At 41.7% G+C, this 24793-nt stretch overlaps 1 protein-coding gene across 3 annotated transcripts in view; it reads left to right on the top strand.

The window, feature by feature from the left end:
• The window catches only part of PHIP (pleckstrin homology domain interacting protein), a 111532-nt gene that overhangs the window by 50601 nt on the left and 36138 nt on the right, over positions 1–24793 (top strand). For all 3 annotated transcript variants that reach the window (XM_070733093.1, XM_070733091.1, XM_070733092.1), the window contains exons 18-25: positions 3926–4051; positions 4407–4584; positions 11212–11335; positions 12487–12627; positions 13792–13868; positions 15429–15660; positions 16340–16459; positions 22026–22133. In XM_070733093.1, coding sequence (XP_070589194.1) covers positions 3926–4051; positions 4407–4584; positions 11212–11335; positions 12487–12627; positions 13792–13868; positions 15429–15660; positions 16340–16459; positions 22026–22133 — 1106 coding nt within the window. The remainder of the gene's footprint in view (positions 1–3925; positions 4052–4406; positions 4585–11211; positions 11336–12486; positions 12628–13791; positions 13869–15428; positions 15661–16339; positions 16460–22025; positions 22134–24793) is intronic.

The raw sequence follows: 24793 nt of genomic DNA, 5'->3' as shown, positions 1-24793 counted from the left end.
ATACCCAGCTTTACATCTCCACCCCATGCCCAGTCAATGAAGCGGTGGAAGTGATGTGCCGGTGCCTGGAGGCTGTTGGGGCCTGGATGGGTGTCAACAGACTCAAGCTCAACCCGGATAAGACGGAGTGGCTGTGGGTTTTGCCTCCCAAGGACAATTCCATCTGTCCGTCCATTACCCTGGGGGGGGGGGAATTATTGACCCCCTCAGAGAGGGTCCGCAACTTGGGCGTCCTCCTCGATCCACAGCTCACATTAGAACAACATCTTTCAGCTGTGGCGAGGGGGGCGTTTGCCCAGGTTCGCCTGGTGCACCAGTTGCGGCCCTATCTGGACCGGGACTCATTGCTCACAGTCACTCATGCCCTCATCACCTCGAGGTTCGACTACTGTAATGCTCTCTACATGGGGCTACCTTTGAAAAGTGTTCGGAAACTTCAGATCGTGCAAAATGCAGCTGCGAGAGCAGTCATGGGCCTACCTAGGTATGCCCATGTTTCACCATCACTCCGCAGTCTGCATTGGCTGCCGATCAATTTCCGGTCACAATTCAAAGTGTTGGTTATGACCTTTAAAGCCCTTCATGGCATCGGACCAGAATATCTCCGAGACCGCCTCCTGCCGCACGAATCCCAGCGACCGATTAGGTCCCACAGAGTGGGCCTTCTCCGGGTCCTGTCAATTAAACAATGTCGGTTGGCGGGCCCCAGGGGAAGAGCCTTCTCTGTGGCGGCACCGGCCCTCTGGAACCAACTCCCCCCGGAGATTAGAACTGCCCCTACTCTTCCTGCCTTCCGTAAACTCCTTAAAACTCACCTTTGCCGTCAGGCATGGGGGGACTGAAACATCTCCCCCTGGGCACGTTTAATTTATGCATGGTATGTCTGTGTGTGTCTGTTAGCATATGGGGTTTTTAAATATTTAAATATTTTAAATTTGTCTGATTGCTTATGATTTGTTTCTACATGTTGTGAGCCGCCCCGAGTCTTCGGAGAGGGGCGGCATACAAATCTAAGTAATAAATAAATAAATAAATAATAACTGGGTATCATCGGCATATTGATGATACCTCACTCCATGCCCTTGGATGATCTCACCCAGCGGTTTCATGTAGATATTGAATAGCAGGGGGGAGAGGACCGACCCCTGAGGCACCCCACAAGGGTAAAGGTTTCTCCTGTCCAGTCTGATTCAAGGGTATGGTGCTCATCTTTGTTTCTTAGCAGAGTGAGTCAGAGTTACCTGAAGGCACTGACATGGTCATGTGGGCAGCATGACTATATACCAAGGTGCATGGAACATTATTACCTTCCCACCAAAGTTGTACCTATTCATCTACTTTCATTTGCATGCCTTTGAAATGCTTGGTGAGCAGGAGTTGGGGCAAGTAATGGGAGCTCACCCCATCATGTGGCACTTTCCAGCTAGCAGGCTCAGTATCTTTAACTGTTAAATCACCTTGTTTTTTCTTCCTGCATTTATTTTTCTTTAGCAAAAATAATAATTACAGTGGTACCTCGGTACTCGAACGCTTTGGTTCTTGTACATTTCGGATACCGAACAAAATTTTCGGCAAAAATTTGCTTCGGTATCTGAACAAAAATTCGGATACCGAACAGCCACAGAAAATTTTGTTTATTATCCGAAATGAGGGGACGGGGTAAGAAGGAATGGGAGTCAGAATCCGACACGCCCATTCTGGCCGCCCACTAAACAGCCTCCCAGTCGTGCTCCAAGCTGTAGGGAGTGGGGGGCGGCTGCAATACCAGCAGTTTCAGGGGAGCTCCTTTCCTCAGTGGTTCGTCTTCCCTTTAAGCAGCTACACCAACTTTCTCCTTCCCAACAGCGGCAGAGGCTTTCCTTAGAGCAGCAGCAGCGCCAGGAACGTGAGATGAGAAAGGGAAGCCGCTGACGTTCCCGGCGCTGCTGCTGCTGTAAGGAAAGCCTCTGCTGCCGTCAGGAAGGAGAAAGTTGGTGTAGCTGCTTAAAGGGAAGGCGAACCACTGAGGAAAGGAGCCCCCCCGAAATTGACGGTATTGAGCCGTCCCCACCCTTCCTACACCCTTCCACTCCAAGCTGTAGGGAGCGGGGGGTGGTGGTGGCTGCAATACTGTCAGTTTCGGGGGGGCTCCTTTCCTCAATGGTTCATCTTCCCTTTAAGCAGTTACACCAACTTTCTCTTTCCCAGCAGTAGCGAAGGCAGCAGAGGCTTTCCTTAGAGCAGCAGCAGCGCCGGGAACGTCAGCGGCTTCCCTTTCTCATCTCATGTTCCCGGCACTGCTGCTGCTCTAAGGAAAGCCTCTGCTGCCGTCGCTACTGCCGGGAAAGAGAAAGTTGGTGCAACTGCTTAAAGGGAAGACGAACCACTGAGGAAAGGAGCCCCCCGAAACTGATGGTATTGCAGCCGCCTCCCCACTCCCTACAGCTGGGAGCGGAAGGGTGTAGGAAGGGTGGGGACGGCTCAATACCGTCAATTTCGGGGGGGCTCCTTTCCTCAGTGGTTCGCCTTCCCTTTAAGCAGCTACACCAACTTTCTCCTTCCTGACGGCGGCAGAGGCTTTCCTTACAGCAGCAGCAGTGCCGGGAACGTCAGCGGCTTCCCTTTCTCATCTCACGTTCCCGGCGCTGCTGCTGCTCTAAGGAAAGCCGCGGCCGCCGTCGCTACTGCCGGGAAAGAGAAAGTTGGTGTAACTGCTTAAAGGGAAGAAGACGAAGCACTGAGGAAAGGACCCCCCCCCGCCGCCGAAACTGCTCCCACCCTTACTACAGCTTGGAGTGCTTAGACCTCATATCTTTATCCCATAGGAAATAAAGGAAATAGGGGCTGGAAACCAATTAAACCCATTTCCATTATTGCCTATGGGATAAATTAATTCGGTACTCGACCAAATCGGTTCTCGACCACACTTCTGGAACGAATTGTGGTCGAGAACCGAGGTACCACTGTATAGGAATGGTGTCATAGGTGAGATTTGTTGGCTTGTCCCTCCAGTTAATCATCTAAAGATCAGTTAGTGATAAATTCCAATATATATTCCATAGATGGGTCACTGAAAAAGTGGCAAGTTTCTTATTCATAATCTCTTCCACGGTTTTTGAAAGAGAAAATTAACACAATTGACGTTAATAAGTTTTACTTTAGTGGAATTGCGTTAATTTTCTCCAGTGTGTAAATAACAAGTGCTTGATTCATTAACATTTTGACATTTGAAAAAATGAACCTAGTAGTAGATGAGTGAATTTGTGTCTAAAACTAGATCAGGACCTGTTGAATGATATAAATTAACATATATTATTGAGAGATTAATTACTGGTATTTTTTGTTAAAATATATAAAGAGCATGTGTACAAGCTTAATTTGCCCAATTGGTACTGATTTCTTAAACATGGAAAAGGAAAGTAATTTTATTTACAGACTTGCATCCCATTTACTGAAACAAGGTTTCATAGAACCTCAGTTTCAGACAATGCCAACAGCCTATTTAGATATAAAATATAAAGGATTAGAAATTGCACATTTGTGATAATTCAGTGGTGGAAGATCTGAACCATTCCAGATTACACTGCAAATTATATCAGGAACTCAGATCTAGTTTATTATGGCTTTGTAAACTCAACTGAATCATTCCAACATAGGAGAAAAAAGGATTATTTGTTACTTATTGATAATAAATGAGCATGTAACAAGTTGCATTGTTTGCATGACCTTAAGAAAGATACAAACTCAGGTATTGAAGCTGTGCTGTTAATTTTAGGGGTATGAATTGAATTGAAATGGATTGTGTAATTTTAAAGTGAATTATGATAAAAATGTCCATTCCAAATAAATGTTTTTAACAGTTGAACTGTTACAGATTTTATGCACTCTAATATGTATTTTAAGTATAAAAATACATTTTAAATTAACTAAATTTTATTTTTAATAGGACTGAATCAAGTTTTGAGTCAACAAGTTAGTCCTTTGGATAGCATGATACAGAGACTTCAACAAGAACAAGATCAGCGTCGATCTGGAGAAGCTGGAAGCAGTAATACAAATAGAATTGGCAGAGGTAAACAAAAATCCTTGTTTCGTTAACTTTAATAATTTAATACAGTATTTTTCAACTTTGGCAATTTTAAGATCTACAGACTTCAATTCCCAAATTCATTCTGTCTGGGAAATTCTGAAGTCCACATATCTTAAAGTTGCCAAGGTTGAAAAACACTGATCTAATTTTGACTTGATTTTATTATGGAAATAATATTTTAGCCTAGTAATAATGGCAGTTAAATCATTTTGCAATAATTAAAAATGTGTGTATTTATTAAAATATTTGTTCACAGAAATGTATTCAGTAATAGTTTTAAATTTCCTCCATGTTTAAAAATGTTCATTTCTGTTTTGTTCTCTCTGTTTATGCTCAGTAAACTCTACCTCAGAAGTGCATTCACCACCAAATGTGGGATTAAGACGCAGTGGACAAATTGAAGGAGTTCGCCAGATGCATAGTAATGCCCCAAGAAGTGAAATGGCAACTGAAAGGGATCTGGTAGCGTGGAGTCGAAGGGTTGTGGTACCAGAATTATCAACGGGTGTAGCCAGGTAATAAATGTATCCAATGGTGTTATATTTGTAAGCTTGCACTATGAACAACAGTGATGCTTCCTTTATTTTGGCACAACTCTCCAATTTTCCAGGCAGTCCCCCCCCATCTGCCCATAATGCTGAAAACTGTGTCATCTAATTTCTTTCTCTCTGGGCTTAAATTTAAATCTTGATAAGCATTCTGTTTAACAAGCACAAAATTAATACTAGATTTCATGGTATGTTTCATGCTTGGTTTCATCAAACAAATGATAAGAAATATATTCAGTTAAGAGTAATTGCTGCAAATATATTTTTCTTTTCAGTTTGGTGTGAGGATAGTTCCTGGTGAAATGTAATAACCTAATTTGCACAAGAAGGCAAGAATCACATGGCCCACATTTTGTTTCTAGCCTTCTTCATTATATGTCCAGAATAGATCTTGAGTATTTGAATCTTTTCTTATGACTACTTCTCTTTTCCTGATTATATTTTCTATCAGCTTTTCACTTATATTTATTCCCTTTTTAAATAATAATAATAATAATAATAATAATAATAATAATAATAATAATAATAATTTATTAGATTTGCATGCCGCCCCTCTCTGAGAACTCAGGGCGGCTCACAACAATAGTAAACAATGTACAAATCCAATATTTAAAAACTCTTATTAATAAAATAATCACACAACCCAATCAAACCATACATAAAGCAGTAGTTAGGGGAGGTGTCAATTTCCCCATGCCTGGCGGCAAAGGTGAGGAGGGTGGGGGCAGTTCTGATCTCTGGGGGGAGTTGGTTTCAGAGGGCCAGGACCGCCACAGAGAAAGCTCTTCCCCTGTGCCCCTCCAGATGACATTGCTTAGTTGACGGGACCCGTTCGTTTAAAAACATTCTCCTTAGCCTTATCTTTTCCTTGGTTTAGAATTCTGATGGAAAACTGATCAATGCAAATCAGTATCATGTCCTTTACACTATTGGTATTTCTGACTAAAGTTGATACTTGATTAAAGAAAAACGAATAATGACAGATTTCTGATATATTTGTTTTAAATAATATATAACTTACCCTCAAGGTTTTGATAGAAAACATCAGGTCCATCACTAAAATTTATGATCATTCATGATTTCATGAGCAGGAATAACCAAAACATGATTGGGGAAAGGGTCAATATTGGCCAATCTGAATCTGCCTGGGATTTCTTGGCTTGGTGATAACAGCATTATCTCACGCGATAGTTAGCCCAAAATATTTAAGAAGTTAGGCATGCTTCTGGTTATTTTTATTGGGTTTTTTTTAATCACTAATCGTTAGCCATCTAGAGTCATGTATATGAGATCAGCAGTCTATAAAGTCATTAAATAAAGTTATACATTAGACTTGGTGCAGTTAGGAGAAAGAGACTAATTTAATTTAGTTGGTTCAGCTCACTTGCCAGATGGATCTAGATGGATTCTGATAAGCTCAGCAATTTAATAGGCAATTTGTTATTTGCTATGTTAACCACAAGAAGTAACCTATTGTGTTGATATGATTATTCCTGAATAATTTATTAATGTCTGCTGAAGCTGGATGACTCCTTGGAACTCCAAGAGAAGAAATAGAGTGCTGGTGGAGAAATGCAAAAAGTGGACGAGTGAGCATGAGCATGTCTGTGAACTCAAGTTGAGGCTTCTGATGAAGTCTTAATGGTGCATTTCTTATTACATCAGTTGGCTTCTGAAGTAGTCACTTTCAAGGCTATCAACTTCTTTTTAGCAAGAAATAAGCAAGTAGATTTCATGCCATTTTACACTGCATTTTTCCCCATATTTTTGAGATAAGTTGGCTTTTCTTTTTTAAGGCTAAAGAGAACTGTTTTTCCTGATGGTTGATGTGAGAATGGCAGTGCCCCTTTGAAAGAGATGACACCATTGGACTTGAGAGCAGTGTTCTCTCTAAGGTGCACGCCGCATGCCCCAAAACTACCCCCCGCGCACCCTTTTCCAAGGCCAAGCCAGGAGTTGATGTTGGGAGCAGGGAGTGACGATGGTTTTTTATTTTGAATGACAGGCACGCATTTGTGCACGCTCCCCATCCCCCTGCCAGCCCACTGAGGGGTGGGGTGGCGGGGAGGCCACAACTGAGAGACTCGGCACCGGCCCATCCGTGGAGGGTGGCAGCGGCCGTGGCTCCCTTTCCTTCTCCCACTGCCTATGTCTACCGCTGGCGGTCGTCGCCAGCAGTAGACATAGGCGGTGGGAGAAGGAAAGGGAGTTGCGGCCGCCCCCTCCCCCTCCCCAGGCACCTCCAGCCCCTTCACATCCCTGGCCTCTCTCTGCTACTCCCCGCCCACCCGATACATCCCTCTCTCCAGCTTTCTCCTCCTCTGGCTCCCGCCTTGGGGTACAGCTCCTCCCGCGGCGGTGGCTGCAGCGGCGGTGACAACTGCGGCTTCTCCGGCGCTTCAGGAATGACCACCCCGCCCCTCTTGCAGCCCCTTTGCTGGGAGCGCTTTCGTCTCGGGCTGTCAATGAGGGGGCTGCAGGAGAGGCTGGGCAGGTGTTCCCAAAGTGCTTGGAGAAAGCGCTCTCACAGTCCCCTCGCTGACTGAGAGAGAGAGAGAGAGCAACAGACAGAGCGAGATAGAAAGAAAGAGAGGGAGAGAGTAAGTAAGTGAGAAAAAGAGAAAGAGAGAAAGGGGAGAGAGAGAGAGAGAGAAAGAGGGATAGCAAGAGAGAGAAAGCAAGAGAGATAGAAAGAAAACAAGAGAGAGAAAGCAAGAGAGATAGAAAGAAAACAAGAGAGAGAAAGCAAGAGAGAGAGAAACAAGAGAGAGATAGAGAAAGAAAGAGAGAAAAACAAGAGAGAGAAAGAGCGAGATAGAAAGAAAACAAGAGAGAGAAAGAAAGAAAGCAAAAGAGAAAACAAGAGATAGAAAGAGTGAGAGAAAGAAAGCAAGAGAGATAGAGAGAAAAATAGAAAGCAAGAGAAAGAGAAAAAATGAAAGAGATAGAAAGATAACAAGAGAGAGAGAGGAACAAGAGAGAGAAAGAGAGAGAAAGAAAACAAGAGAGAGAAAAAAACAAGAGAGGAAGAGTGAGAGAGGAAGTGTGAGAGAGAGAGAGAGAAAGAAAACAAAAGAGAACAAGAGAGTGAGAAAGAGAGCAACAGACATAGTGAGATAGAAAGAGAGAAAGTGAGAAAAAGAGAGAGCAGGAGGGGGAGAGAGAGAGAGAGAAAGCAAGAGGGAGAGAGAAAGAGAGAGAGAGAAGAGGAAGGGAGAGAGAGAGAAGAAAGCAAGAGAGAGAGAGAAAGCAAGAGAGAGGGAGAAAGAAGAGAGGAAGAGAGAGAGAGAAATGATAGAAAAAAAGGAGGAAAAAGAGAAACGAGAAAATGATTGAGGCAGAGAATGAGAGGAAAGAGAGAGAAATAGAGAGAGAAGTGACTCTTGATTTAAAGCATATGATAAAAAGCACCCAAATAATAACTCAGATATTGTTTTTGGAAATGGTTCAAAAGTTCACACACATGCACGCACGCACGTGCACACACACACACACACACGTGGGGGTGGGAGGAGACAAGGATGGAAAAAAAGGAGAAGTGAGAGGGGGAAGGAATGAGAGAAAAAGGGAGGGAGAAATGAAAAACAAATGAGACAGAAAAGGGGGAGGGGCAGGAGAGAGACCCAGAAATGAGAACAGTGGTAGAAATTTGAGGAGGGATGATTGATTATTAAATATGGATTGATTATGGAATATTGGTAAAAGATATATTTAGGTATTGTTTAATATTAGGATGTATTAATTTTAAAAATTGGATTAGAATTTTAGAACTATATATAATTACATAGGTAAAATTAATGGAAGATACATATGATAAATAAGGGGTTTATTATATGTACTGTATGGTTTTATGAGTTTGCATTATGAATTTAAAATATACTTGGAAATGTAGAAGATTGATAGTAATAGTAAATGCTAAGTGCCTGAAAATTAATTGAGCTTGGAAATATTGAATGAAATTATAGAAAAGTATAATTTATGGAAATATATTAATTGATGCATTGATATTCAGGTAGATTTTCATAGTATTACTAGATTACTATAATACTATGATAAATATTTAAGAAATGAAGATTTTAAAGCATGGATTTATTAATAGTTGTGTTTTTGGTTTTGCTGGTTGTTTTAGTTTTAATAGTAATAGATTTTGGTTTTGTTCTATTATTTATTTTAATAAAAAGAAGGGAATTTTTCCCTCTTCATTCATTCATTCATTCATTCATTCATTCATTCATTCATTCATTCATTCTTCCATGCCACCCAGTCCCAAAGGGACTGCCACTCAGCCACTATACTTTTCTGCCCACACTGAAAAAAAATTAGAGGGAACATTGCTTAAGAGTGGTACATTATTTTCTCAAAAGGCCCTTTCTGGATCCAAACACATTTGACAACTTTCAGTATCCAGTGTTCCTTGTATAAGAAAAAATGATTGAGAATGTGTAAGAGTAAAAGAGGTGAATTGCCTTGACCATTTTCACTTTGGCTTCTAGTCTGTGCCCGAGATGGAAACTTTACCAACTATGTTGGTTGGGTCTGAATTAATGTATTGCACACTCCTGGTTCTACTGAATCTGGCCTTTGATACCATCATTCATGGTTTCCTTTTGGATCACCTGGAAAATCTGGGATTTAGAGGCATTGTTCTACAGTAGTTCTTCTTACTTATTGGATAGTTCCAGTCAGGGAAGAGAGGCTGTTATTGACTCTTCTGTTGGGTGCTGTAGGACTACATTCTTTCTCCCTTATTTTTTGATATCTACTGCCTGTTGCTAATATGATGAGATTGTTTTATTATTAATTTTAAAATTAGTTTTGTTAAGTTGTATTATAAATGCTTCCATGTTGGTATTTTCATTTTGAATAGGTCAGTTCTCTCGACTAACAAGAAGGATACATTGAGAAGATTTAATTCAGCTTAGGACTCCAATATGTACTTTGTGCTAATTAGTGTTATAAATAGGATTACACAACCACTTTATTTAGGGTTAGTAGGTACAGGTTTTTATATTTAGAGGGAATTACACAAAATATGATATTTTAAAATTGTAAAGCAACTCTTGTTGCTTGGTTTATGTAGATATTACAGTGGTACCTTGGTTCTCGACCACAATTCGTTCCAGAAGTGTGGTCGAGAACCGATTTGGTCGAGTACCAAATTAATTTATCCCATAGGAAATAATGGAAATGGGTTTAATTGGTTTCCAGACCCTATTTCCTTTATTTCCTATGGGATAAAGATCTGAGGAAGGGTGGGGGCAGCTGCAATACCGGCAGTTTCGGGGGCTCCTTCTTCCCTTTAAGCAGCTACACCAACTTTCTCCTTCTCGGCGAGGGCGGCTTTCCTTTGAGCAGCAGCATCGCCGGGAACGTCAGCGGCTTCCCTTTCTCATGTGACGTTCCTGGCGCTGCTGCTGCTTGAAGGAAAGCCGCCCTTGCTGAGAAGGAGAAAGTTGGTGTAGCTGCTTAAAGGGAAGAAGGAGCCCCCGAAACTGCCGGTATTGCAGCTGCCTCCACCCTTCCTACACCTTTCCGCTCCAAGCTGTAGGCAGTTTCGGGGGCTCCTTCTTCCCTTTAAGCAGCTACACCAACTTTCTCCTTCTCAGCGAGGGCGGCTTTCCTTCAAGCAGCAGCAGCGCCGGGAACGTCACATGAGAAAGGGAAGCTGCTGACGTTCCCGGCGCTGCTGAGTGCCCTCCACAAAAGGCTGGGAAACACAACTTTTTAGGAGTCGCGCATTCTGGGTTCCCCCACGAGGGAGGGGGGGAGTGAGGGACGGACGTTTTGTTTCTCTCTGACTGACCAGCTACAAAGGAAACCATTCTACTCCCTCCCTCCCGAAACCCGCCGGCCCAACTGGGACCAAGTTATCTTGCCAAGCGGGCGGCGAGGGAACCCCCTCGTGTTGGGGATCCTGGAAGTGGACTTGACGGAGGCTCCCCACGCCGGGGACGACGCCCCAGAGATGGTTGGCGGTGCCCCTCAGCAGGCGGCCGCTCTTGCCCGTGAAGGTGGTGAGGTACTCCATGAGGGGCTCTAGGCACCATGGCCCATCCGGACTTAGGAAGCAGGGCGCGCGCCACAGCCTCATGGCGGACTAGAAGCTAAGTTCGGAACAGAAACGGAGAGCAGCACGGCCGGGGGAAGAGAGCGGGAAAAAAAGTTAGGCAAAAAAGTTGGGTCTGACGCCGCCTCATGTCCCTTCCTACAGCTTGGAGCGTTTAGACTAGAGACATGGGAGGCTGTTTAGTGGGCGGCCAGGATGGGCGTGTCGGATTCCGACTCCCATTCCGTCTCACCCCGTCCCCTCAGATCTTGTAGCATTTCGGATAATAAACAAAATTTTCTGTGGCTGTTCGGTATCCGAATTTTTGTTCAGATACCGAAGCAAATTTTTGCCGAAAATTTTGTTCGGTATCCGAAATGTACGAGAAAGGAAGCGTTCGAGTACCGAGGTACCACTGTATTTGTAAAGCTATGTACTCTTAAAGAGATTGGGATGCAGATGTGTGGCTCTTGATACAAAAATTGGAGTAATGTATCTAATTCTAATACATTGAAATGAACTTTAATGTTTGAATTTTTGTCCTGCAGTAGGCAAGAAGAATGGCGAACAGCAAAGGGAGAAGAAGAAATAAGATCATACAGAGCAGAAGAGAGAAGAAAGCACGTTATAAGTCATGTTCCTAGAGAAAATAAGATACCATCTTTGCCCAAAGTAAGTGGCGTACAATTGTTAAGTTTGTGAATCCGTCTTCCCCTTTTACTGATTCCAATCCTGGCTGCAAAAGGTGATCATAGTATGAGCCTAGAAATTGCAACTGTCATATAAATGAGTCAGTTACTAAGCATCTGAATTTTGATCATGTGATCATAAGGATGCTATAGTGTTTGTAAGTGTGAAAAACGGTCATAAGTAACTTTTTTTCAGGGCCACTGTTTTCTTTGAATGATCACTAAATGAAGGTTTGAAGATTGAGGATTATCTGTATCATAAACCTGAAAGTAGACAGAATGTATGTGCCCAGCTTTGACCTCATAATTCTGCTCTGTACAAATTGCTGCTTAGTCCTGCTACCTTCTCAGCTGAACCCAGTGAGCAACACTTTAGCAGATGAGGCTCCACAGCCCAGCTGTGCCCCCTCTGCTTCAACTCTTACCACAAGCTTCCTCCCTCCCCCACCATTTAATTGTCCTGCATTCTGCTGCCCCTCACTGACCTTCACTGTCTTCTTTCTCCTGCTTCCTCCTTCATGTGTCCAGGAATTTAATTTTCTTTTAGTTTTTCAGTCTGAAAAATGTTGAAAAATCCTGAATAGCTCGTTAGAATAAATATATTTTTTTGGGGGGGGGGGGAAACCTTCGATTATCTGCAGTATCATTTTCATTTTTATTTATAATTAAAAGTTTAAGAAATGGACAAACTATTTGAAACAATAGAAAGTTTTAAATGTTCTACAATCATAGCACTAATAGGATCGGTTTTTTTTTTAAATTGTACAAGGAATTCATCTCATAAGTATCTATATATCTATCTATCTATCTATCTATCTATCTATCTATCTATCTATCTATCTATCTATCTATCCAAATATTTATTATGATATATTTGCATTTTTTATCTTTTGGGGGTTGTTTCGTGAATTCTAATCAGTGACCATTCAGATTGCAATATTAATGTCAGAATGTATAAGGAAGAGCAAACTTAGTTTATCTACAGCAAAAAGGCAAAAAACCTAAGTTTGCTCTTCCTTATTTATTTATTTATTAGATTTGTATGCCGCCCCTCTACACATACATTTCCACTGGTGAGCTGCTTCACAGAGGTTTTTCATGGTTCTGATTAATGATCATTTCATGTGTTTCTAGAATAATTCACATGATCATGTGTTAGATGTTGGTGATTCGAAAAAGCAACAGGCCAACCAACATAACTATCGAACCAGATATGCCTTAGAGGAAACTGTCAGGCCAAATGAAAACAATGAAAATGGAAGCAGTTCCTCAGAGGTAAGAGTTATATTGTGTTACATTTTAAGTGAAATGAACATGACTGTTCGTTGAGTTCTCATAGGGTAGATCAGGCTTTCCCAAGCTGAGATGCTCCTCTCTTTGGGAGCCTGCAGAAAGGTGTGAATATTTTTATTTTTTATGTTTTTATTAAAATTAAGCTTTATTGTATTGTTTTAGTTAGCCATTTTGGTATCTGGATTTTTAAGGGAGGTATATACATTGAAATTAGATCACAGGGAGGTGTATTAACATAAAGTTTAAGAACTTCTATCTTTGATTGTTTGCATGCAAAATCATTCATAATCCTGAAATTACTAGACTCTCTATTCTTAAAGACAAAAATGGGTGTTTTTCCTAGATCTGTTCATGTATTACACATGTTAAATACAACTTAACTTTTTCAGGAAGAGCTTTTTAGTAAATGTTCAGAGACACATTGTTTTCCTAATACCATGCATGAAAAATCTAACTTCCTTTAGCAGAGAGTTATTTATTGATCATATAACCTGACAGGCGGTTATGGTGATTTAAATTAAAAAAAATATTGTAACTAAAGAAGCAACTATCAAATGACATAAAAGAGAACTCAGTAATGATAATTTGAAAATTCCAGTGCTATTCTACTGCAGGTTCAAAAATAGTGTAGCACGTTTTTCTCTTGAAATGGACATTTTATGTGTTTTGTGTTGTAACCAAACCCTTACGTTTTACCCAGATTTATATCAAAGAAGGCAGCCTTTCCGATACTCTGGTTTACAAACACACTTCAGCTTTTCTATATTAATTATATTTGGAAATAAATTATATAAGCTAATTATCTGTTGTGAGTTTCTGTGTAGTAACTAAAGATCTTAGTTTCCAAGAAAGTTGTTTAATAGTTACTTTTTTATATATAAACTTATCATGGTCAATTTTTTTTTGAGGGGGGGAAGGTGAGCCACCCAAAGTGGTGTCAAAATTAAGTGAAATGAAGTCACTGGATAACTTCATTCTTAATTTCTGTGAGCCGAGGGGAGGTAATAATAATAATAATAATAATAATAATAATAATAATAATAATATCAGAAGTATTCATTTATTAAAGAAATTAGAGGTACTTCAATACTTTTAAAGAAAATCTTAGCATGTCAGAAGAAATATCTAAATATTATTTGTTCTTAGGAAGGAGAAATTGTTGTTGCCAGTGGTGGAACATCAGAAGATGAAAGAAAAGCATGGCATAGTGATGGTAGTTCTAGGTAAGTGTTTGAATATTAGGAACTATGCTGTTTAAACTTAAATGGGTGATTTAAGTGGTAAGATATATGTTAATGGTTCCGATTCATAAAATACATTTTGAGTAAAAAATGTAAAGCAAGGAGTTTAAGAAACCTTTACGGAAGAAAGAATCCAGTAAAAAATAAAAAAGGCATCTTTCAGCCACATTCCTGTCCACCTTGAACAGGAGTCAGCAACCTGTGGCTCTGGAGCCACATCTGGTGCCAAGATGAATTCCTTGTGTGTCCAATCACACTTGGCCAATAAAATTCTATTTTATTCTATCCCTCTACTGGTGCTCTCTGTCTCTCAAAATATGCATCACAACCGCCAATATGCTTTTGACCCCCAGTAGGCCAACTATGGAAAAATCTAAGAAAAGAAAAGTTTCAGAAGGAAACAGAATTCAACTACACATGCTAATTTTGTGGCCGCTCAAGAAATAGGCAGGCACAGGAAGGGTTTGTGGCTCCCAGTGTTTTCTTTTCTGTGGGAAATGGGTCCAAATAGTTCTTTGAATGTTTAAGGTTGCCGATCCCTGACCTTGAAGATAGGAGGGTCCTTTAGAATGACCTTCTGTCAGATAGGAAAGGGCCACCATTAAACACTCTCCTGAATATCTATCTCTTGAGAACTTAGTGTTGATATATCATTACATTTCCATTCATCACATTGAAGAATGCAGGCAGTTCCCAGGTTAAGAATGTATTTTAAGAATGTTTAAAACAACCCTAAGATACAATCAGACTGACCAGTACTAAAAATGGTGTACAGAGTTCTTTCGTGAATTAATGAAACACTGAAACCACACATTTTCAATAACAAAAGTGGTGCATTTTTAATATACAGTCTATTTTTAATAGTTTCTCCTGTAACTGGTAAGTGGAAACACTAAGTGGAAACAGTAGCAACTACCTATAAAAGAGCAACATTTGGATTTTGCACAGAGGTTTGTGGAATTTTGCTAGTGGCTCTTTTTGTTACAGTTGTTTTGTCAGACAGTGGACTTGAACATATTTCTTAGGGAAACACGTCTTCTCTGCTATATTACAGCCTGCTTTTTCACATTCAACTTTGCTTAAAAAACCCCTAGCATATTATATAATTTAAATATTTCTTGTGCTAGTTCGAGACCATAATAAAGATTGAATGAAAAAAAATGCTTTCTTTTTGACAATATGACTTCAAAATTACCTTCTTGGAATAGAGTGGTAATAAATAATTAGAGCATCTGACGAGTTTAGGAGCATCAAATTAACATTATTAAGTAATTCTTGTTTTGATATTTTTAGTTCTAGCCCACCTGGTTTTATGATTACATATATGCCTTATGGTTTGGTATGGAGGTGCAATTAACATTTGTTCAGTGTTTTTCATCTAAATGTATTCTAATTGCAGAAGAATTAAGGCAAAAATTACTTGTTTCATCCTAGTATGGTTAGCTAGTTTTTCAGAAACTTACTGAAACATATTTTTTCTGACGGATATTAAATTTGCACATCAGTGTATATCTATGTACTGATTAATTATTTCACTTCTAGTGATTATTCCAGTGATTATTCGGACTGGACAGCAGATGCTGGAATTAATTTGCAACCACCAAAGAAAGTTCCTAAAATTAAGACCAAGAAAGTAGAGAGCAGTTCAGAAGATGAAGAGGGTCCTGAAAAACAGAGACAAAAACAAATTAGAAAAGAAAGGAAAAAAGGTATTGAAGATAAAGATGGTCCATCATCTCCAAAGAAAAGGAAACCGAAAGAAAGGAAACAAAAGGTTATACGACAATTATAAAATACTAATTTAAAACGCTTCTTTTCAATAATGCTTATTCCTCGCTAATGTAAATGAACTGAGAATTATAATTTTAATTATTCAGATAGCTAATATATTAAAATTACAACTTAAGGAGTGCACATTTAGCAAGATCTTTGATTCAAAATTTGTCTATAAGGAAAGTTGTGTAGAGTTTGTAAATGTGCTCTTTTATTCACTTCATGAACTAGCTAAGTTCCTCCATATATCTCTTCCTCTCGATATAGTTCTTTCAAGGTGAACTCTTGTCTTCTTTATAGAAAGAAGGACTATAGTAAGTGCTGAGTTATTAGTCAATTAATATGAAGATGCTGACTTATTTAGCAGATACTTAACATGTGATGGGTGTATTTATTTATTTTGCTGATAGAAAATTGATTGTGATGCTTTAATATGCACGAATCATGCATACTTTCCTTCCTATTCCAGTAGGGCTGCAATGAAAAATTAAACATATTTCATTTTCTCTACGTGAGTAGCTTATAATTGTATTGAAATAGGAAAGAGAAATATTAAGATCTGAGGTTTGTTCCTATATTTTTAAAACTGAATTCAAAGGCTTTTGAGAACAGCTAAGCAAACCTTAAATTGCATAACAGATTCTAGAGTTTAATGTAGATATATGTGCATATTTCTTTAGAGGTTGGCTATGGGAGTGTTAACCGAAAATGGCTTAACGTTAGAAGAGTGGCTTCCTTCAGTGTGGATTACAGATCCTGTTCCTCGACGATGCCCTTTTGTACCACAAATGGGAGATGAGGTACTTAATTTTTCTTTCATTTTTATGCATCACCTTTAGTTGCACTTTCATTTTCAGTTTATTAAAGTGCCAAGAAAGAATCTCTTCCTCTCTCTCAGTCAAATACTTTAGAGTGGGTTTTTTAAAAAAAAGAATCCTGAAATAAGGCAGAATTTGATGGTCATTTTAAAATAAAAATTTAACAAGTTCTTTTGTGTTATAGTTAATATCTCCCCCTATATTTAAAACACAAGAGTCATGAATGCAACTGTTAACATACCCTGTTTCCCCGATAGTAAGACACCCCGATTGTAAGATATATTGGGGGTTTCAGGGGGGGGGTCGGCTAATATAAGCCGTACCCCGAAAGTAAGACATATGTCTTACTTTCGGGGAAACACGGGGTATTGCCGGGGGGGAGCCCGATGACGTCGCTTCCAAGCTCCCCGCGCGCCCCTCGCCTTCGCCTCGCCGCGGCGCCACCGCCTCTTCCCCGGCTTGGCAAAGCGAAGGATGGCGCTGGTCCGAAGTGAGCCGAGTGGGTGGCGGCTTGCAGCGAAGGCGCTCGTCCCAGCAACCGAGTCCTGCCGAGGCTCGGCTGCAAGCGGCCTGCGAGGCCGACCAGCTCCGAGGCGAGCGGCCGGAGCTGCGCCCTCCTTCGCCCGCCTCCTTTCCAGCAGGCAGGTGGGGCTGCCCAACTGCGCAGAGCGGCTCCTCCCCTCCAGACACACGCTTCCCCGACACGCGTCTGTGGCTCCACGCGTGCACGCCGCTTGGAGCCCTGAGGTTGAACTTGGAAAAGGGCTCACGAGGCTCCTGTCCCGTGGCTGCCCTTCTGGACTCTGGGGAGATGCCTTCGGGAACGCGACCCTTTCAATTTTTTTCCAATGTAAGACATACCCCGAAAGTAAGACGTAGTGGGGCTTTTGGGGGTAAAAAGAAAGTAAGACACTGTCTTACTTTCGGGGAAACACGGTAGTAGCTGTTCATTAATTCATTTTGTACTCTCATTTATAAAGGAAACTAGGTATTTGTTCCTTAATTTAGGTTTTTCTAGTTCTTTTACATCTACCCCATTTTCCTTCCTCTGTTATTTATTTTCCTCAAGAACAGGCTGTTTTCCCTCTCATTTATTTAATTCTGCATCTCGTTTTTTGGCTTTTTTCTTGTCTGATGGATGGTCCCACAGCGTATCTCTCCTGCAAGTACTGGACAGAAAAGTAGAGTAAGAATTATAGAATTGTAATTTGGTTGGTATCATGACCTGTGAGCAAGGAAATCTAGGCTCCTTGAGTTTACCCTCGCCTGGGTGTCTTGGGCCAGTCCCAATCTCTAAGCTTGAACTACCTCACAACATTACTGTTGGGGGGAGAAAGTGAAGAGAAATCTCAGTACCTTGAGTTTCTCATGAAAAAGCTGGCTATAAATTAAAGATAGAATTATGAATGAGAAAAATTGCCAAGAAGGAGGTGGCAGCTTTTTGTACCCCTCCAAAGAGACACCGAGTTGTCTTTCTGCTGAGTGTAAGAAATAGTAGGGAACCATAGGCAATTATTGCTAAACCTGGTAATCTCAATTGAGATTCTCATTGTTCAGGATTAACTGATTTATTTTTTAAAAAATCCACTTTTACCACAAGAGGGAGCTGAGAAGTTTAAAAGTGTTTTGAAAGAAAAGTTTAGTGTTTTAAAATGGATGTTTAAAAAGTGTAACCTTCAGGTTAAAAATCTGAAAGAATAGAGTGAATTTTGTTAATATAAATTATGGCAGTCTACAAAGATTAATAAGTGTAAAAAGAAATATTACTTTCCACAACAAGGGAAAAAAGTAGAGGTGGTTAAATTGATTGCCTCATCCAAAAAAGAGAATATATCTTATTATCCTGTGCACTGCTAAGGAGAGTCTAAGCAATGGGATAAACTGTGGTCAGTTGTCAAGGGACTGAGTTATTTTTACATTGAAGCACGCCTTCTATGTTCCACTAGTCCTAACTTGCCAGTTTCAAAACTCAGTTAGCGGGACATGCTTTTTCTAGCTCAGCTATTTTACAATCAACTGAATTTTCTGCTTGGGCTCTCACTTTCAGGTATTGGATTTTTAAGGTCCATGTGTGTGCGGATTAGTCGGTACGCTGACTAAAACTGCCACTACGAAACAGCTGAAGCAGCTTGAGTCCCTATCCTATGGGGTTATACTCTACCAGGGGAGCAAGGTTGAAGTAGAGTCCCTGCCCTATGGGGCTATACTCACTATAATTACCTGAGGGGATTTCCTTAGTTTGCCGCGCTTATTACCTGAGGGGATTCCCTTCCTCTGCTGCTCTGCTGGGGAGCGATATTCGCCATGTGTGAATCATGTTAATTGTGCCTTGGTTTCTGATCACTGGTTCAATTGGCGGCCATTGGAACACTATGATCTACCTGTTGTTAGGCAGATCGCTTTCTGACTTGCTGTGTGCCAGTGGCCATTTTGGATTAATAATAACAATAACAACAACAACTTCTTATTAGATTTGGATGCCGCCCCTCTCCAAGGACTCGGGGCGGCTCACAACAATAATAAAATACAATAGACAGTGGTACAAATCTAATATTAGTAAAACTGAAGTTAAAATCCCTTAATATTAAAAAAAAACAAACAGTTTTTATTGCCATGTCTCTAGGCAGATCAGTCACAGCTTATTCAGTGCCGGTGGCCATTTTGTTTAGCCATAGATCTACTGATACAGTTTGTGCTGGTGGCCATTTTAAACGGCCACCAACTTCCCGTTCACTACTTCGTCTGCTGATTTACTATTGCACAGCTGCGTCTTTGATCACTAAGGTTCTATGATTCCACTGAATTGCTAAAAGCATCATTATTATTCTTATAACGTGGCAGAGTGAGTGCTTCTCCTGGAAATCAGTTGGACTTAATTTCCATCCTTCTCTGGGCCTCAGTTGGAGTCCCTGCCTCAGGTTATATTCCTGCCTTGCCCTTGTGGCCTCCTCCTTACTCTCTGTTCTGGTTTCTGGTAGAACTTTAGCTATTACAAATAACTCTTACTAAATGCAGTATTTCATAAACAAAGAAACTCTATCTCTTTTTCTCTTCTGTATTCAAAATGCAGTTACATAGAAACATAGAAGGCTGACGGCAGAAAAAGACCCCATTGTCCATCTAGTCTGCCCTTTTACTATTTCCTGTATTTTATCTTACAATGGATATATGTTTATCCCAGGCATGTTTAAATTCGGTTACTGTGGATTTACCAACCACGTCTGCTGGAAGTTTGTTCCAAGGATCTACTACTCTTTCAGTAAAATAATACTTTCTCATGTTGCCTTTGATCTTTCCCCCAACTAACTTCAGATTGTGTCCCCTTGTTCTTGTGTTCACTTTCCTGTTAAAAACACTTCCCTCCTGAACCCTATTTAACCCTTTAACATATTTAAATGTTTCGATCATGTCCCCCCTTTTCCTTCTGTCTTCCAGACTATACAGATTGAGTTCATTAAGTCTTTCCTGATATGTTTTATACTTCAGACCTTCCACCAGTTCATACTAGCACATTCCTTTTTCTCCCGTTATCTCTCTTAATTACATTCCTCATGCATTCCTCCCAGCCTCCTCCGTTTACCAAGATTTATGTACTCACAGCATGATTCAAAAACAGCAGAAATGACCGTAAAATAACACAAAATGAATTCGCTCGCCTGGGAGCTGAACGGGAACACCTGATCCCAGACCAGCCGGCCTTCACTGGGCTGTTCAAACTGGCCTTCTTCAAGACACTGCTGTACAAAATCAAACTCACAGTGAACCTGGGCATAGCTGCCAAGTCTTCTGAACCATCTATGGATATTGACCCTGCTCCCAGGTGGTTCTCTGAGCCAGAGAGAGATATTGTTTACTATCATCAAAGCTCTTTATTGAGATCATCAAGAGGTCTTGGAGCCATCCTTCCACTGCTTCTGGCCCAACCAGACTCGGCCTTCCAGTCATCAGGCTTAAGGCCCTTCGACACCTCTGATGGGAAAATAGCCAAAGACATTAAATTTGCAATGGGAATGTCCACCTTGGGGAGCTGCAAGTGTTTATCAATCTCTGGGCCAAACGTCCAGGTTGGGCCAGAAGCAGTCCAGGAGGTAATTCTACCAGAATTTTGTTTCAACCCACATCATCCATTGGAACATCATTGGCATAATCTGGATGTGAGAAGGGTCCTCCAGATTTATATCAGATGGACAGCTTCATTCCAGAGATCTGAAACACTGTTTGTTGTGTTTGAGCTAGTCTCCATGTGTTATATGGTCACTTCCCAGATTACCAGCCGTTGGCTTAAAGCATACATTTCTCGCGCTTATGAGGGACCGTTGAGATCTGTTCTGGATGGGATAACCACGCATTTCACCCGTAGCATGGCCACCTCGATGGCCTGGGTTGCTCAGGCATCTGTTAAAGAAATTTTATAGGGCAGCCACATGGTCTACGCCATTTCCCTTAATTAAAAACTATAAACTGTTCACCTTGGCTGAGGCTGCATTTGGCAGGCGGGTACTTCAGAAGGTCTGCCTTAAAGCGGCTTCCCTGGACGGCTTTCTCCCGCCCCAAGACTTAAGCTTGGGCATATCCCATTGCTTGGACTCTCCTTAGCAGTGTACAGGAGAAGTGTTGTTGACTTACCTGAATGATATCCTCTGTGAGCTGTGTGGAGAGTCCAAACCCGCCCTGGCCTCTGAGGTCCAGGGTCGCAGGGGGGTTTCCTGCATGTCCTCCTTTTGTAGCTCTCCATCTTCGTTTTGAAACTGACAAGTGAGAACCAGTAGAAGAGAGAGGACATGCTTCAATCTAAAAATAACTCAGTCTCTTGACAACCGGCAAAAGTTTATCCCATTGCTTGGATTCTTTATGCTGGGCACAGAGAAGACCGTTCAGGCAAGCCAAAGGCAATTTGTTTTTCTGGATTTTGTGCTGGTAATGGGGAAAAAAAAGGTGACATTTTGGTCTTGCTGATTAGATAGGTCTGTTGTTATAGAAATGACTAATATATATTACTGTGTGTACTACAATTTAGAAACAGTTTCATTAGATATTACATGTATTTGTAAATCCCACATGCCCTATGTGAGTGGCAACTTGGAGTCAAGAAAGAAGACACACTATTTTTTCATCCTTGCATGTAGCTCTAATTATTGTAAAATATGACAACCAACTCTTCTGATCAGTCAGTGGTCACACATTAGGGTAATTTTCTTTTAGATGTTTTATATGCTAATAAACATAATGCATTGTAAAAACTATGGAAGTACAAAATGCTCAGATAATTGAATCTTGGTTAATTTACAGTACCTGTTTTATATTATGTTATTAATGAAAATGTGCCATAAATGTGCTGCTCTAAACTAAACAAAGCTTCAGATAGATTTTTTAAAACAAAATGTACTTTCATAAAAGTCTCGAGGATTATAACATTCTAAAAGTATATTGGCAACAAATTTTTAATTGAAAGATTGGAAAATAACTGGTTCTGGTGAATACTTTCAGTTAGAGTTATTTTAGATTTACAGTTATTTCATGCATTAACTGTGATATTTAATTTCTGAAGGTTTACTATTTCCGGCAAGGCCATGAAGCATATGTTCTAATGGCAAAGAAAAACAAAATATATAGCATTAATCCTAAAAAACAGCCATGGCATAAGATGGAGTTACGGGTATGTGTCCTCCTTGCTCTTTCCTTTTTACATTCTTTGTATATATAAAATTCAGATCTTATGGGTTCTAATTTGGGAATAAATCCTACTGAACTAAGATTTAACAGATGGATACCCTACATCAGGGGTATCAAACTCAATTTAATTAAGGGCTGCATCAGGGTTGTGTTTGACCTTGGCGGGGGCTGGAGGGCATAGCCAGGGGGCATGGTCAGCTTAATGTCATTCATGTCAAGGGCATCTGTGGCAGGCTGAGCGCTCTGCCAGTGAAAACTAGCTCCCAACCTCTGTTTTCGGCCTGGATAGCCTCCTTCAATCCCCTACCAGCAAAAACGGAGCTCTGGCTGCCTTTCTGAACTGGCAGAGGCGTTACAGGCTGGTCCTTTGCTAGTTCCAAGGTGGCCCTGCAGGCCAGATCTAAACACCTTGCAAGCCTGATCTGACCCTTGGGCCTTGAATTTGACGTCCTTGCCTGAAACATAGTTTCAGCCTTTAAATCTAGCTATATACACTGATCGCCCGGTTATTGCGTCCCCGACCATTGCGAACAGGGTAATTTGCGATTTTTGAACCCGGAAGTCAAAACACCATCTGCGCATGCGTGCCCTTTTTTTCTATGGGCACGCATGCGTAGATGGCGCCGGGCAGATCAGCTGCTGGGCGGCTTCCCTGGGTCTTCCCCCTCTTGCTGGCGGGAGGGCGAAGCCCCCCCCAGCACCCGCTCGCCCGCCCTTCGCCCGGGAAGTTCGCCAGGAGTCAGCGGAGAACGGCGCGCCTGTTTTAAAACGATCGGAGCCGGCCTGGGGGAGGCGGCGGACAAGCCGTTCGCTGGCGCTCGCTCTCGCCGCTTTCCAGCTGAGTCCTGAAGCGAATTCGCTTCAGGACTCAGCTGGAAAGCGGCGAGAGCGAGCGACAGCAAACGGCTTGTCCGCCGCCTGCCTGCCCGCTAGCGAGGAGCCGAAGATTGGGGGCGGCGCGGCTGTTTTAAAACGTCGCCGCCGGCATGGGGGGCTTGCCAGCACCCCCCGGACCCCCAACAACGGGTTTGGGGGGCTGCTAGGAAGCCCCCCATGCCGGCGGCGACGTTTTAAAACAGCCGCGCCACCCCCAATCTTTGGCTCCTCGCTAGCGTTGCGGAAGTAAAAACACCATCTGCGCATGCGCAGATGGTGTTTTTACTTCCGCAGCGCTACTTCGCGAAAACCCGCTCGTTGCGGGGGGTCCTGGAACGGAACCCTCGCAACAATCGGGGGATCACTGTATATACTTCCACATACAGTCCACTGCATTTAATGGTAATTATTTTGTCATGCTTAAAAAGTCAAAACAGTAAGATAGTGGGCCTATTACAAGTGTACAAGAGTTATAAGTCATCATTTACTGAGCTCTTTCAGTAGCCATTCTTGCAACAGCACTGAACAATTGGCAATTATGATGGCTTTGTACTTAATATTCCTGTGGTCATGTGATTGCAATTTGCACCTTCCCGGCTGGTTTCCCATAAACAAAGTCAATGGGGAAGCCAGGAGGAAGTTAGACCAGTGATTTTCAACCTTTTTTGAGCCGCGGCACATTTTTTACATTTACGAAACCCTGGGGCACATTGAGCGGGGGGGGGGGGGGGGGGGGTTTAAAAAAAGTTTGGACAAAAAAATTATCTCTCTCTCTTCCTCCCCTTCACTCTATTTCTTTCTCCCTCCCTCTTTCTATCCCTTTCTTCCTCTTTCTCTCTTTCTCCCCATCCCTTTCTTTCCCTTCCTTCCTTCCTGTTTTTTGCTCTCTTTCTCGCTCCCTCGCTCCCTTCCTCTATGTCTTTCTCTCTCTCCTTCCCTCTCTTTCTCTCTCTCTTGCTTTCTTTCTCTCTTTCGCTCTCTCTTTCTCTTGTTTTCTCTCTCTCTCTTGCTTTCTTTCTTTCTCTATTGTTCTCTTTCTCTCTCTCTCTTTCTTTCTCTCTCTTGCTTTCTTTCTCTCTTTCTCTCTTGTTTTCTTTCTCTCTTTCTTTCTCTCTCTCTTTCTTTCTCTCTGAGCTTCGCGGCACACCTGATCATGTCTCGCGGCACACTAGTGTGCCACGGCACACTGGTTGAAAAACACTGAGTTAGACATTATGGTCATATGAGGTTTTCACTTAATGTCCTGCATGATCCTCATTAAATGATGGCAACAATTTTTGAAAATTGTTACTTTAGAAACTGTATAGAGGCTATTTGTTTCCTATATACTTATACGAGTAATAATAAAAAAGAATGTGAGAAAAGATTAATGTTCTAGTTGATTATATTCTCCAGGGCTGCCAGATAGACAGATAGAAAATGAATTTCAGTCACATTGCTAATATAATTTGGCATTTTTTGCTATATACAGTGAACCCTCGATCATCGCGAGGGTTCCGTTCCAGGACCCCAAGCGATGATCGATTTTTCGCGAAGTAGCGGTGCGGAAGTAAAAACACCATCTGCGCGTGCGCAGATGGTGTTTTTACTTCCACTGCTGCCCGCCCTTCGCCCGCCCACCCCGTTGCTCGCGCCTGGGGTGCGCGCGCGCTTGGGGACACCCTAGCTCCGCTTCCGAGCTGGGAAGCGGAGCTAGGCTGCCCCAAGCTCGCGCGCGCCGCCCCGCCCGCCCACGCTGTTGCTGGCTCCGCTTCCCAGCTGGGAAGC

Source organism: Erythrolamprus reginae, chromosome 1, assembly GCF_031021105.1.
Source record: "Erythrolamprus reginae isolate rEryReg1 chromosome 1, rEryReg1.hap1, whole genome shotgun sequence".
Classification (NCBI taxonomy): domain Eukaryota; kingdom Metazoa; phylum Chordata; class Lepidosauria; order Squamata; family Dipsadidae; genus Erythrolamprus; species Erythrolamprus reginae.
Note: the sequence above shows the minus strand (reverse complement) of the source record. Positions and strands in the feature narration are given on the sequence as shown.